The sequence below is a fragment of the Maylandia zebra genome, linkage group LG12, assembly GCF_041146795.1.
Source record: "Maylandia zebra isolate NMK-2024a linkage group LG12, Mzebra_GT3a, whole genome shotgun sequence".
NCBI lineage: Eukaryota > Metazoa > Chordata > Actinopteri > Cichliformes > Cichlidae > Maylandia > Maylandia zebra.
The window spans coordinates 8,042,413-8,056,343 of NC_135178.1; the positions used below are offsets into that span (position 1 = coordinate 8,042,413).

At 39.4% G+C, this 13,931-nt stretch overlaps 1 protein-coding gene and 1 long non-coding RNA gene across 3 annotated transcripts in view; both read right to left on the reverse strand.

Annotated features, from left to right (window-relative positions):
* Positions 1–8,080: 8,080 nt before the first annotated feature.
* LOC143421332 (uncharacterized) lies at positions 8,081–9,351 on the reverse strand. The gene is made up of 2 exons (XR_013100962.1): positions 9,013–9,351; positions 8,081–8,409 (listed from the first exon to the last, which is right to left on the reverse strand). It is a non-coding gene; the product is annotated as an uncharacterized LOC143421332 (long non-coding RNA).
* A 1,254-nt stretch (positions 9,352–10,605) lies between these two features.
* The window catches only part of vamp8 (vesicle-associated membrane protein 8 (endobrevin)), a 6,464-nt gene continuing 3,138 nt past the window's right edge, over positions 10,606–13,931 (reverse strand). The window contains exon 3 of one of the 2 annotated variants that reach the window (XM_004565781.3): positions 10,606–12,693. In XM_004565781.3, coding sequence (XP_004565838.1) covers positions 12,508–12,693 — 186 coding nt within the window. In that variant the 3' untranslated portion in view covers positions 10,606–12,507. Of the gene's footprint in view, positions 12,694–12,864; positions 13,048–13,931 lie in introns of those variants that run through there. The other variant, XM_004565782.3, reaches the window with a different exon arrangement.

A 13,931-nucleotide genomic window follows, 5' to 3' on the forward strand; every position in this document is an offset into this window, starting at 1 on the left:
TGTAATTTTTTTTTTTTGAACATAAATTGGTCTATTGAAAATAAAATGTAGTAAGAACCACTACATTTTTTCAATAGGCCAATTTATGTTTAAGAAAACCCCAACAATCAAATGATCTCATCTGAGCAAGCACTGGGCGACGGTGGGAAGGAAAAACTCCTTTGTCTTAAAAAGAAGAAACCTTCGACAGAACCAGGCTCAGATGGTGCGGCTTCTGTCAAGACCGGTTGGGGGTTAGGTAGTTAAAAAACTACTCTAACGGTACAGCACTACAGCTTTTTGGTGGAAATGGGTGGAAGGATGGGTGTTACACCTCGTTTCATTGGAGGTCTTACAGGTGGTCGGGGTGTAGATTCAGCTTTTTTACAAATAGGTGGCAGAGGGACAGGACTAGGTCGTGGAATTATAACTAGTTGGGTGGGAATAGGTTGTCTGTGAAGGTTCTCAGTCATGGGAATAGGTTGCTTTCCACTTCTGGATATAGGTGGAACACACATCCTACGAAAAGGTGGTAGGTTGTCGGTCGAGAAAGTTTCCTTTTTCGTTGGTTGTGTGACTTGAGGAGCGGGTGTCAACTTTGTCTTTTTCGGTCTAATGGGTGGCAGTGGAGTCCGCTGTAACTGTTGTTCGTCAGATGCATCTTCCCTGCCTACGTAAATGTATTTATGTTCCTCAAAAAGGGCAATGTCTTTTTCAACTTGACTCATTGCCTCTTCGAGAAACATTTTGTAATTGTATTTTTTGTGCTGTGAAGGGGAGATAGTAAAAGGGAGGGATTGATATTCAAAGTTTAGCTCATTAAACCTCCTCTTTAGGCCCTGGAGAATGTTTTGTTTCTCCTGTTCGGCCAGTGGTTTAACTGTTTCCTGTTGTTTTGTTAACCAGGCATCATTGTCCTGCTTAGCCTTTTCTTTCTCTGCCTTTCTTCTACGCAGGTAGCCTGGAACGATTCTGTAATCGTTTTTCTGTAAATAAAAGGGGACAAGTCCAGATTTCTCAAGGAGCTGCTTGTCCCCTTTGCGTGTATCCACACAAGCAGGTTGAGCCATGACTTTCTTCATGCCTGTGTGTTCTGGTTTTTTCCTGAATGTGTGTTCAGGTTTTTCGCCTTCTGGCCTCTGTGGGCACATTTCGCGATGAGATGGGGCCTTAACTGTTCTTGGCACCATGGTCCTGTGTTCATTTTTATATTTATTTTCTAATACAATTGCTTCCCTGTATTTAGAAATATACATTTTAGGTTTGGGTGGAGGAAGAGTACTCTACTTTGGGAGAAGGTTATAAGCGCTTTCATCTGAAAACACAATTCAATCGCTAGCTTAAAATCACCAATCTTAAACACTATTCAAAGCTCAGTCTCCCATTTAGCAAAACTCTAAACACAAAACACACTTAGCAGTGTGGTGCACCTGTTGTCGTGTGAAGGCTGTGTGCAGTAGTGATGTCTCCTGTGTGTCGAAGCTTTGAAGCGTGTGTCGGGTAATCTCGTGGTAGTTTTGTAAAGCGCGTATCGAGGCTTGCTTTGATTACGTATGCAGTGATGTTCGAGGCCTCGCGGGCAGTCCGTACCACGTGACTGATTCAGGAACTGGCTCGCCGGTTTGCACCAGATTCTAAATAAATTGGGCAGCAAAACACAGCTGATTCCCCGTCACATTGTGTTGTGGAATTGGATTACGTCCCAGTTACATACTTACTTGAACATTTCTCCTTCGATGGAACCAGCAAGGAAGAGAATATTTGTCTGACAACATTTAATCTCATCTCTCCTAATAAAGTATGCACACAGTAATAAATATCACAAATGATAAGTACCATAATATAAATCAACAACACCACAGATCTTATAATCTGATTTCTGTCTTTTAGTTTATTACAGTTTTTTCTGAATGCCTAAGCACATTTTTTGTAACTATTGGCTAATTTTGCAAAACTCTTCACACAAATAAGAAAACCTGTCACCCAATAATCAAAACATTGTAGTTCTCTTGCAAAAGCAAACACAGCTAGATTAACTCTTCACACCTTCGTAAAAATGGTGTTTCCGTATCAAACAGTACACACAAGCCATCATCTACTAAGCACACAATGCGCCAACTGCACACTGATGGTATGAATACAAAACACATCTGGCTTTTGCTTTCTCTGTGCACAAGGTAGGCTATGTCAGTTTGAGCTCATACTTCTGTCATAGATCCATAAGCATAGAGGGATCCAAACTTCAAGTACTGGTGTACTTGAAACACATCAAAACAAACACAAGTGTTCATTTCCAAGTATAGGATTATTTGCAATCGCCATAATGACTATATGGGTTACTTGGTCTGCAGTGAACATGCTTCCTCTGCCCCCAGCATCTGGTCATCTAGCAATTCTGTAAAGTAACAATTTCAGTATTTTTACATCAACGGTATTGGTGTGTTTCTCATTGGCATATGGCAGTGCTACAAATCTTTGTGCGAAGTGACTGTACTAACCGATTCTCATTTCAAGATGTCCTTATGGTACTTGCTACAGTGTAGCGGCTCGAGTTAGGCTGGACCCGTTGGCCAGCTACCCTCAGGGTCATTCCACGGTTGATTACATGGTTGATTACATGGTCCACTATTGTCATCAGCAATTCTATTTCTTACTCTTCCTACCCTTCCTCTCCCCCCTCCTCGTCTTCCTCTTGCTCCTCCTTGTCCTTGTCGTCCTCTTCATCCTACTTCTTCACCTCCACGTCCTCTTCCTCGGCCTCCTCTACTTCTCACTCTTTCTGCTCCCTCCATTGTACTCCGCACACACAGCTTACCTGTATTATAGTGCTTAGGCTGATTGCAAAGTGAACTAATTATCTAAAAAAGCTTTCACATGTGAAAGTGTGCCAGACAGTTGGCAAATTAGTGTTAATGATAGCCATACATGTGTATACTTTTGCTAGGAGTGTGTTGGAAATTTGGTAATTGAGTGTTGTGCAGTGAATTGTGCCTACCGTTTTGCAAAGTGTGTGTTACAAAATTGCAAACTGAGTGCAAAGCAGTTTATGTGCTTTTAGTTTTGCAAACTCAGTGAGTGGTTTTGCTATAAGTCTGAATAGTTTTAGAGATTGTGCTACAGGAATCACAGTTAGGGTTTAAGCATTCAGAAAAAACTGTAGTTTTTGAACGCTCAAAATAAGCGTCACACTTGCGGAAGCCGATATACCCGCCGAAACGCCGTGCATTTATCGAGACTTTCAACCCCAGGTAGGCTAATTATCAATCTTCGGATCCACATTATGTCAGCAGCTCCACCGTGAACTATGTTAAAAACAAACACCGCTCACGCCTCACAGATGACAGCTTACAGTCCTGCGTAAAGATGAAAGTGACTTCATACAGCTCCGATTTGCAGACGCTGTGCGCAGAGATTCAGGAGCAGAAGTCCCATTGTAAACATATCACGGCAGACCCAACGATGTTTCCATGAACACGCTTTACAGCTTCTCTTTATTGACCACTTTTCACACACGGTTGCTGTATGCATACAGCCGGTGTTAAAGCTCACAGCCCGACACATACCAACACAACAGCATAGAGAGCACAGACGTTAAGGCGCCGAGGCGTGATCGCGGGTGCCGCTCAGGTGCGTCCGCCTCCCCTGCAGCGGCGCTGCAGACCACGCCCCGCCACACACATTAACCAGGTAAAATACATATTGTCAGGGTTCCTGGGTCGGTGACCCAGTGTTTTCAGTTTTGTTCATGTTCATATATATATATATAGCATATAGTAAACAATGAATCTGTAAACGACAGCTGTTGACATTTTTTAAAAATGAATGAAAAAGCATATTTAAATAATCAACATACATGATTTAAATATAAACACACACGTGACAAGAGACAGAACGTGTAGAAGATATATGCAGAAAGAGCTTTCAGTGGTCAGCTGATAACATGATATCTAAAAAATACATAGCTCATTTTCCTGTCTGTTAGTTGGACATGCTAACCTGTTAACAAGCTCCTATATTCACCCATACAGTTTGTAGATCATTTTGCTAAAATAGGTAAAATCTCCACTCTTTCAGGGCACTAATAGGCTAAAGGCATATTACAAAAGGTCATTCATGTATTCACAGATTCTCTGTAGTTATTCTGCTGCTCATTCACCTGTAAAAACCACACCAATCATTATTTCAACAGCCTTTTTATTTTGGAACAAAAGCATTTGACGATATGACTTACAGGACGTTACCAAATTCATGAAGCTATATTTGTGAGTTTATTTATCAATATCAGTTTAATGTAAACAGACTGATGTAGTAATAGACAGTAAAATGTTGGTGCGTGTGTAATATATGAGCGTTTATGTTTCTCTACATGGGTAAAAGTACTCCATGTCACCCTCTGGTGGTAGCAACCAACTATGAAAAGAATGGATGTTGGATCTTAACTAAATGATAAAAAGTTTTATTACTTTGTATTACTTTCTTTAGTTTGGTAAAATTTACAGTTTTAATCCCGTAAGAAAATAAATCACTATCATAGAGAGGGATATTAGTAATTCGTTTGTTAATAACACTTTGTTTGTGTTTGCTAATGTTTCGACAGGAAAATGGTTTTCTACAAAGTTGTTTCATGTACAGAGTAACACACACACACACACACACACACACACACACAGCTATTACCCATTTCTTGTTTTTAAACTTAAGATAAATTAATAACTATATCATTCAAAATAATAAATTAATCTTGAATGAAGATTGATGATGTGACTACGTCCACAGTAGCCCGGACAGATTTGAAAATGGCGTTTTGTCTGAAAACGCTCTGCGTCTAACGGTGTGTTCACTAGCGTTTTCAGTCGTTTTCACAGAACGGCTGAAAACGCTTACGTTCCAGTACTGCGCATGCGTGAAACGCAAGAAGATTCGACCTGCCTCATTTCTGTCTGCCGCTTCTTTACTTTCCCGCTCTTTGAAACGTCGCGGCAAAATGTCGAGGAAAAGCACCGAGTTTTTTAAATGGACTAACAATGAGGTGGAATTGTTGCAGCGAGTAACACAAAAGTGCAAAGTTGCAAAAGCGAGTGAGAGTTGAAGAATTTGAAGAAAAGCTATCTGGAGCATGTACAGACTGACATTAACCTTTAATAGGGCTGTCGAAATTCAGAGCAAACAAAACAACTGCTGTATAAAATGCCCTCCGCTATCTTAGTTTAATTGGTCACATGACTGCATCATATGACTAACATGCGTCATCATTTTAGAAAGTCTTTGTTTTTGCTGTCCACACTGCCATGCAAAAGCACCATTTCCAAATGTATGCGTTTTCGAGAGTGTTTTCAAAACGCTGCATTTTCCATCAGTGAAAACGGCGTCTCAGTGTGGACGGGAGGCCACAACGGAGAGAAAACGATGCACTACAAACTAAAACATATTAGTGTGGACGTAGCCTAGGACCCTCTGCAGAGGAGCCGAGAGAGCCAGGAACTTGTGAGTTGTGTTTGTCCACTCAGGCATCATTCATACTTGCTCTTTAGGCAGTTCCTGTCAGAAGGAGGAGGCACAGCAGGAGCGTCGGGGGGCGGAAGACGGTGCCTCAGTGCCTCTCTCCTTCTGACATTGTTAAACAAAACCCAACAAATTTATAATTATTTATATATTTACATGTAGGTAATGTCCTCAAGTTCTGTATAACCACTTTTTCCTCTCTCTGTGATTGTATCTCGTCGGTTGTTGTGTGTGTTTGTGTGTATTTGTCTCTTTCAAACAGGTGCCGGTCCTCACCTCTGCAGTGCTGCCGTCTCCTGTAGCGCTGCATGGTTCTAAGCTACGTTTTCTTTCCTGTTTCTGTTGTTCTTGTAGTTTTTGTCCTCAGGTTTCAAGTGTCTGTGTTGTGCAGCTGGTCTGGTCTGTCTCTAGACAGTTCAGGCTGCACCCACCAGTAAATGGTGGAGGCTCACAAAGACATACTCAACACACATGTTTCTGAACTCTGCATGAGGGTTTCTCAGACGAAGTGAGGGCCGTGAGGCACAGCTCCCCGTCCCCCGGTGACCCTGCTAGGTCCACCTTCTTAGGGAACAGTGGCGGAGGAAGACGAGGCTACATCAGGTTAGGAAGCAGCCGTGTCCCTCCTCCAGAACAAACAGAAGCGTATTTTCTTCTTTTTCAGGTGCTCTTCCACTAGACTTTTTTTTCTCTAGGATTAGGGTTCTTAACTCATCAATTGTTTCTGCATTTTGCTTCTCAAATTTCTTGCATCTTTGCTCCACTTCTTCTAATTTTGCTGCTTCTTCTTCAAGCTTTTCTTTCAGTTCTTTAGATGTTGCCTCCTGTATTAGCTTTGCCTTGTACATGTCTGGGTTTCTCTGTTGTGCATATCTTCTAACTGCTGACTTCTTGTCCAAATTTCTTCAAGTGTACACTGCAGGTCTTCATGTGCTTTCTTTTGTTGTTGCTTTTGTGCCTGCATTTCAGTGTTTTTGCACTTTAATTTGTTAGAAAGTTCTTTGAGTTCTGTCTTCTTTCTCAGCATTTCATCGATCCTACTCTGCATCTCTGAGCATTGTTTTTCCAGTTTTTCCTTTTCTGCTTCCAGTTCTGTTGTTTTGTCCTTCATTTCATTAGAAAATTCTTGCAGTTTTAGATTTTTACTCTCAAAGTCCTGGAGAATAAGTTGTTCTTCTTTCTCTTGAAGTAACTGTTCATTTCTGACCTGCGTTTCATCAAGCTTTATTTCCACCACTCTGTATTTTTCCTCCACGTCTTTGAGTTTGCGCTCCATGTCTCTCTGCTTCATGTCCTGTTCTTCCTTCTCATGAAGAATTTCTTCATTTCTTTCCGGTGCTTCATCGAGTTGTCCTTGGAGCTTCTGATTCCTTTTGTCCTCATTAATATTTAGTTTTCATCTGACCAAACAGCATCATTCCGTAAGTCAATGAGGTTGTGACATGACATTTTTGAATGGGGATATTTTTTTGCTTAGACGAATTATCAGTAAAGTTCCGATCTCTGTTAATTTGTAAAATATAAAATTCCATAACACGACAGAAAAAAACAAACAAACATATATATACACACATGGCAAATCTCTGGAGTTGAATATTCTGGAGTTACGCATAAAAGTGCGCAAGAGTTACATTCTGGGAGCAGCGAACACAAATGATTGTAAAAGAGACATTTGATGGCAGGTCTTAGATAATCCTAAATTATTGTGTCTGATTATGAAAAGCACAAGGTTTTGTAAGAGGCAGGCACTGTGGAAAAAGTAAAGATGTAAGTTCTCGAACTGTTTTTGTGAATGCTTTTCTAATTGTGTTTTTAAAATGTGACACATGTAAAATGATCATTAAAGAGCATGATATTTATAAAATTTTTATAAAAGCTCTCTACACATTTTTCCTGAGCTAATCTTAAGGCCATAGAACGTTGGAAGTCTATAGCAAATAAACTCACACTATGCACATACACATACATACCACTCTATTATGTAATTTCATGTGGCTTACTGCTTAGTGGCTAAAGTAGATGTTTTAAAACCAAAATAAACCAGAAATATAGTAGAAATACAGTTTCAAAACAACATTCAAGTCAAAAAACACAATGGAGGAAGTAGGCATGTCATTGTGAAGGTCTACAATCCATAGATGCCATCATGAATGGGATTGCAAAGAATTTCCAACACTGTATAAACCACTTGTTAAAATTAAGAACAAGAAATCCAGATTAGACTTTGCCAATAACCTGATCAATTCTGGAAAAAAAAAAAAAAAATCCTTTGCACACATGAAAATTTAACTTGTTCCAGAGCTCTGGATTTGAAGCATATCACATAATCTGTCAAACATGGTGAAGGTAATGCTCCAGTAAAGGTGTAGCAGAGCATCTTTTAGGCCCCAAAACATAATTTGGTGTTGTCCGTTAGTTCAAGACACAATGCACAGTGCATTAAGTATTACAGCTGCTAAGAAAAGGCTAACTATAATTGAGCATGTGTAACGCGGTTAAAGGACCAGGGCGCCTGACTGCAGCCTCATAGACAATGAGCTATCAGATTAAGATTCGACTATGGAGCCTGAGGGTGTGAATAAAACACAGGAAACAAAAGTAGAGCTCAAATATATATATATTATGTTTGTTATGAGAAGTGTATAGACGGATGTACAAAAGAAATAGAAACATATGCATATATATCACAAACAAAAATAATGTTGACAATACAAAACAGCTTAGTAGGTTCCAAAAGGAGGTGGGATGAGGTGTAGTCCAGTATGTGATTTAGTTTAGTTCCATGGACCTGTGATAGGTCATTGTCAACAATTTGTGATTCAGTCCATAGGTTCACAATTCCTACCGCACCGTAGCGGTGGTCGGGTGGCTCGCCATCTCGCGCTGATCAGGGCTGATCGCGGGAGAACAAAAAAAAAAAAACCTGACCTAAACAAGGTCAAAAAACAGAAATTATGATTCACAGAAGAAAATGAAACAGCATTCTACTGCTGTGACAAAATAAATACATAAATAACAAAGTCAAGTAATCAATGCCATGTTTCATACAACAATCAATAAACCATCATCTCTTATAATGAATGTCATTCTAAATACTATTATAGAAAGACATTCTCATGGGTCCCATCAAAGTATATCAGCGTTAAAGCTAATAAATATTATCCAAAGTTAATCAAATATATTTACAAAACTCATTTAATCAAAGGTGTTGCGCAACAGATTCAATAATGTAAATGGAATTTAACTCAATGCAAAATCCCATAGGCCGTTTCGGCATTTCATCAGAAAAGTAACAAAAAACATCCAAAACGGACAAAACTACAAAAATCAAATCACTCGTTCAACTCTAGATACGTTAAGTCAACATTCGGCCATAATGGAATAAACAAAAACAACAAGATTCAATAGATGACACTAGTAATTGCACTTACTGTCGCTAGCCTAGCATTAGCTTACCGGCATTGTAGGATGCGCGATCGCGGCTCCGCATGTACATTAATTGTGACAAAACAAAACAAACAAATAACTCACCGTTGAGTCGAGTGTGAGGTAGTGTAAAGATGAATGAATCGGCCGGGTTATTGCACGCTGTCAACTGGCCTGTAGTGCAAAATTTGTCGTGATCTGACAAGTACGCCAACCACAGGGACAACAGCAGCCAGAGGAGCAGGGACATGCAGCTGATTGACCCGGAACTTATACAGGATTCATTCCCGCCACAATAAAGGGACTGGCGGAAGTGGGGTCAGAAGTTACCGTGGTTACACATGCACAGGTGTCATCTTGATAGTGTCATCTGTCATCACTTTATAATGAAATGTTCTTAAATGACTGTACCCAAAACTACTCTTGCTTCCTCTGACGTGAGGAGAGGAATGAAGGATGATCAAGGAGTCAAGGGGGATTGTCACAATATGAGACTGAAAGCACCGCAGTTGTTTGTGTGATCACTGCTGATAAACAATGGCACACTGAACTTGTAACTCTGCCAGGCTGCAGTCCTAACTTTCAGGATTAAAATAATACAAAGTATCTGAATTCTAAAAACTTTCTCAGAATTATGCCAGATTAAGTCAAATGTGTTTGCTTCCTGGGAATTCAGCTTATAAAAGTGTATTAAATATTCACTTACCATGTCTGCCATGTTCGTGCTGTGCCTGTTGTCAGTTTGTCACAGATCTGCAGCATTTCAAGGTGTCGTAATGGAAATCTCGATCGTCTGGAAAAACATTGTGACAATACAGTGATGCCACCCTGCACCAAAGGAAACACATGTAACCAAGGTAACCTCTGACCCCACAGTTTAAGACAAGGATCTCCTACACAGCTATGAAATGATAAACTCCCATTCATTTCTCTGAACAGATTTTTTTCCCTTTGCTCTTTACTTGTCTCATTAGACATGTGACTTCAAAAATGCTTATCAACTACAGCCGGGTATGTGGCAGGTAATGTGGCATACTGCAAGCACCTTTGTCGGGAAACCATGATGGAAGATATTCTATAATAAGGAAATAAAGAATTTAATTAGACATGCCAGGGCAAAGGCGTGTCCCATTTAGTGGAGGAGTCAGTAAATGGATGACCTCGACCTTGTGAAATCTGCTTTATGTCCATTAAACACAATCTTGCTATTTTGTTTTCAGTTTAAAGACATTTTCTGTGATAGATACAGTATTTTGTTTCCACTATATTGAAGGATAGTAAGTAAGTTTACAGTAAGTTTGGGCTGGAATTCACTTCTCATGGCATAAGGCTCATAGACTCAGAGCATTACAATATAAAGCGCTTTATATTGTAAGGTACACCCTACAATAATACAATTTAGTTACTAATTAACCTATCACTAATAACTATATGTCTTGGGACACTGGGAGGAACTCATGCAAACTCCAAACAGAAAGATGCTAGGCTGATGGTCGAATTGAACTCAGGATCTTCTTGCTGTGAGGCAACAGTGCTAACCGCTGTGCTACCGTGTGCGTTTTCCTCACTAATTAAATTGTGTACACACTACTGAGCAGAATAGGATAGAATGAACTGAGGAGAAACAGGAGCTTAGATCACAATCTGTCTCCATCTTGTGGCAAAACTGTGATCACAGAAGAAGACATGACAACAGAGCAGAAGAAAAATACAATTTATTCTCTATCAGACCGTCAAAACCATTAAATACCGTAAGTCATCAGAATAAGACCCTCAAGAGCTTTAAATTACAAGAGTTACACACAGTAGAAAAAATCCTTAAACACAGCAACAGACTCACTGAAGATGTCTTACAGAAACAAGAGTGTGGTTTATAGGCATCAAGAGATGAGACCAAAAAGGGGAAAAAAGTATTTTTTCCAACAGGGATTTTGTTACCTCATCATGAAACTTTAGGGTTGTATACAGAATCAGTTACAATTTATTTATACAGAAATTACATTCAGATTTTATTCATTCACTTCTGATTAAATAAGAAAAAAGTAACATTAATAGCCTCTACAGAAGAGGCACTTATGGAGAGGTCTGCTAAAGTCTACAAATATACACATCAGTGAGAATATGACGACTCTATACAGCTCACACCAGAAGCCCTTTGACCTCTTTGAAACTAAACTGGTATTGTAACATCCACTGTGGCTGACACGGGCCAGAGGGGGAGTGTTGTAGAGGTGGTTGACATTGCAATTCCCCTCCAAAGGCTGTGAGTTTCTGCACTGCATACCTGCAGGTGGCTAGTCAGCTGTAGGCTATCAGTTAAACTTTACGGTCCGAATAGGAGTTCGATGCAAATTTAAAACTACACCCCTTGTTTCAGTGGTGTAGTAACCGACTGCTCATTTAATGTCAACACACTTGATGGCTTTACTGTAATCTTTTCATTGCTTACTTCATAAACACCATTTAGAGAGTATTCAAAGTATATTAATTCAATAAACCGTTCTTATGTAGGTTGTCTTGACTGTAACAAAACTGGAAGCATTTTGACTGAAATACACCAATCAGCCACAACAAACTTCTGACAGGTAACGTTAATAACATTTGTTGCTGATAACGAATGGCTCCAGAACATATGGAAGAGCTCCTGGTGTTCACCTGGCCTCCTCGTACCCCAGATCCAAATCTGATTTGTCTTCAGTGGGATGAACCAAAAAAAATAAAAAGCCAAATCACAGAGGGTCAAAAGTACCCAAAATATCCACTTCTAATGTTCCACTGTCATTTTAAACAGGACACCAGCAGAGGTCCAGTTACCTGATGGGCCAGAGTGGTTTTGGAAGCTTATGTAATATCGCCCAGAAGCCAGACAGATGTCAAAATCAACTCCATAATTCATCCTCCCATTAAATATACTGTGACCTAAAACTGTTAACTCTGTGGTAATTTTCTAGTGTCAAAAAGGATCCAGATATTACCCATTTTATTACCTGACACAGTCGATCCAAATCATACTCTGCGTTATACACGCTGTCTTTTGTAAAGGTGCACCAGTGACAACATCTAAGACAAACCTAACATAAAATATGAGACTGGAATAATCCAGCTTGATTCTTTTCAACTACAAAAATTTGAGAGACTCGCTCTTTGCTGGGATGAAATAAATGCTTATGGTGAATCCGTTTAACAAAGAGGAGTAGACAGTGCTGCTATGAAACATCCTTTAAAAATACCGGTAGTGTTTTACTGCCATTGACCACTGATGTTCCACAGCGGTTTAGGATGTGTTAAAAAAAAGAAGAAAAAAAAAGAGAAGAAGAAGAAGCAGGTATTGTATGGGAAAGGCTTTCAAAAGCTTGTTCTGTCATTAAAGTCCCTTAAACCAAAGAATAAAATATTGGAATTCCTAAAAGTTCAACATAGAAACTGTGTAGTATTAACGGTTTCACCATATAGCAGTGATTTGCTCAAGCTTACATGTATGTAATATGTATGTAATATGTATGTAATATATATATATTTTATTTTTTTCCCTCGATATTGTGCAATAGGAATATGCTTATGATTTTATTCTGACTATACATTTTTTAAATTTCTGTCTGTTTAGGGCTTCTTGGTGGGAGTAACTATAGGAGCCACGGGGGAACTAGTAGGGATGACTCCTGTGGCCAGTAAGATGATAATGAGGACGATAATTAGGACTATCACAATTATGACCACAATCAACTTGACATTCTTCCACCAGTAGGAGCGAGCCACCTTGTGAGACGTCTGCTTGAAGTGCTGAGCCTACAAAAGGAAAAAGACAGGAGAATCAATAAAATTATGTAATCAGTTCTATTGATATAACTCTGTTTAGTCTTAAGTTGTTAATATTTTGCTAGAAAAATGCCAAAGAGGTACAGTGATTTATTAAATTTGTGCAAACATAAAAGGAATTTGTTTTTTCAGAGTCAACAATTGATACCACCGCTTTTATTCTTCAACACAGTCTGGAGTCTCTTAGGCAGCTTTGCTTAAGTGGTCTTCAGGAATAGTTCTTAGGCTTCTTGAAAGACATTCGAACTCTTCTTTGGATGTTTCTGCCTTTTGTCTTCTGACCGGATGATCCCGCACTGCTTCAGCGATGTTCCAGTCTGGGCTCTGTGGAGACCAATCCACGACTGATGGTGTTCGTTCTGTGTGTTTTTCTACAAATCAGATGCTTTCCAGACAATATTGCATAGTGGATCTAAAGCCAACAGTAATCTTCTGTGTTCATATTTCCATCAGCATCAATGACTGAAATGCAGGGCCAAACATTGACAGAGCCTTCATTGTTTTTTTTTTTACAGATGTGTGCAGACACTCACTGTTGTACCTCTGTCCTGTCCTCCTCTGTAAAAGCTGATGAGCACTTAAACCAAAACATCTGAATTCATCACTTCATAAGAGCTATTGCCACTGATTTTCAGTGCAGCTCTGGTGCAATGTGGCATGCCTCAGCTTTTAATTCCCATTTCCCTTCCTTAAAAAAGGCTACTTGGCATCCACCCAGCCACTGAGACCATTTCTGATGAGGCTTAAGGGAAGAAGATGGATCAGCTAAACATAAGATAAGAACATAAACTAAGATGTCAAATCGTTGTATAGATGTATAGTTACAAGGAAAACATTTCTCTTTTTTTCTCCTCACCACAATAATAATAATAATAATAATAATAATAATAATAATAATAATAATAATAATTTTTCCTAATGTGTCCCTTATACTCCTCATTAGATGTCACAGTAACCATGTCCGTCTTTTACACATCTATGGCCTTAACATTAAGCCTGATTAGGAAATGAATGCTATTACTGTGTTTGAGATCTTGTTTTTCCATGAATGAAAATGGAAGGTGAGTGTGGTCAAATACAACTGTTTAAGCTCTAAGAAGTCTTTTCCTGCTGCAACCACAACCTCAAGAGTACAAACGGATAACAAAACAGACAAAAGAGTAATTAGCTTTACTGCTAGGGGACACTATAGTTGACCTCATTTGGTT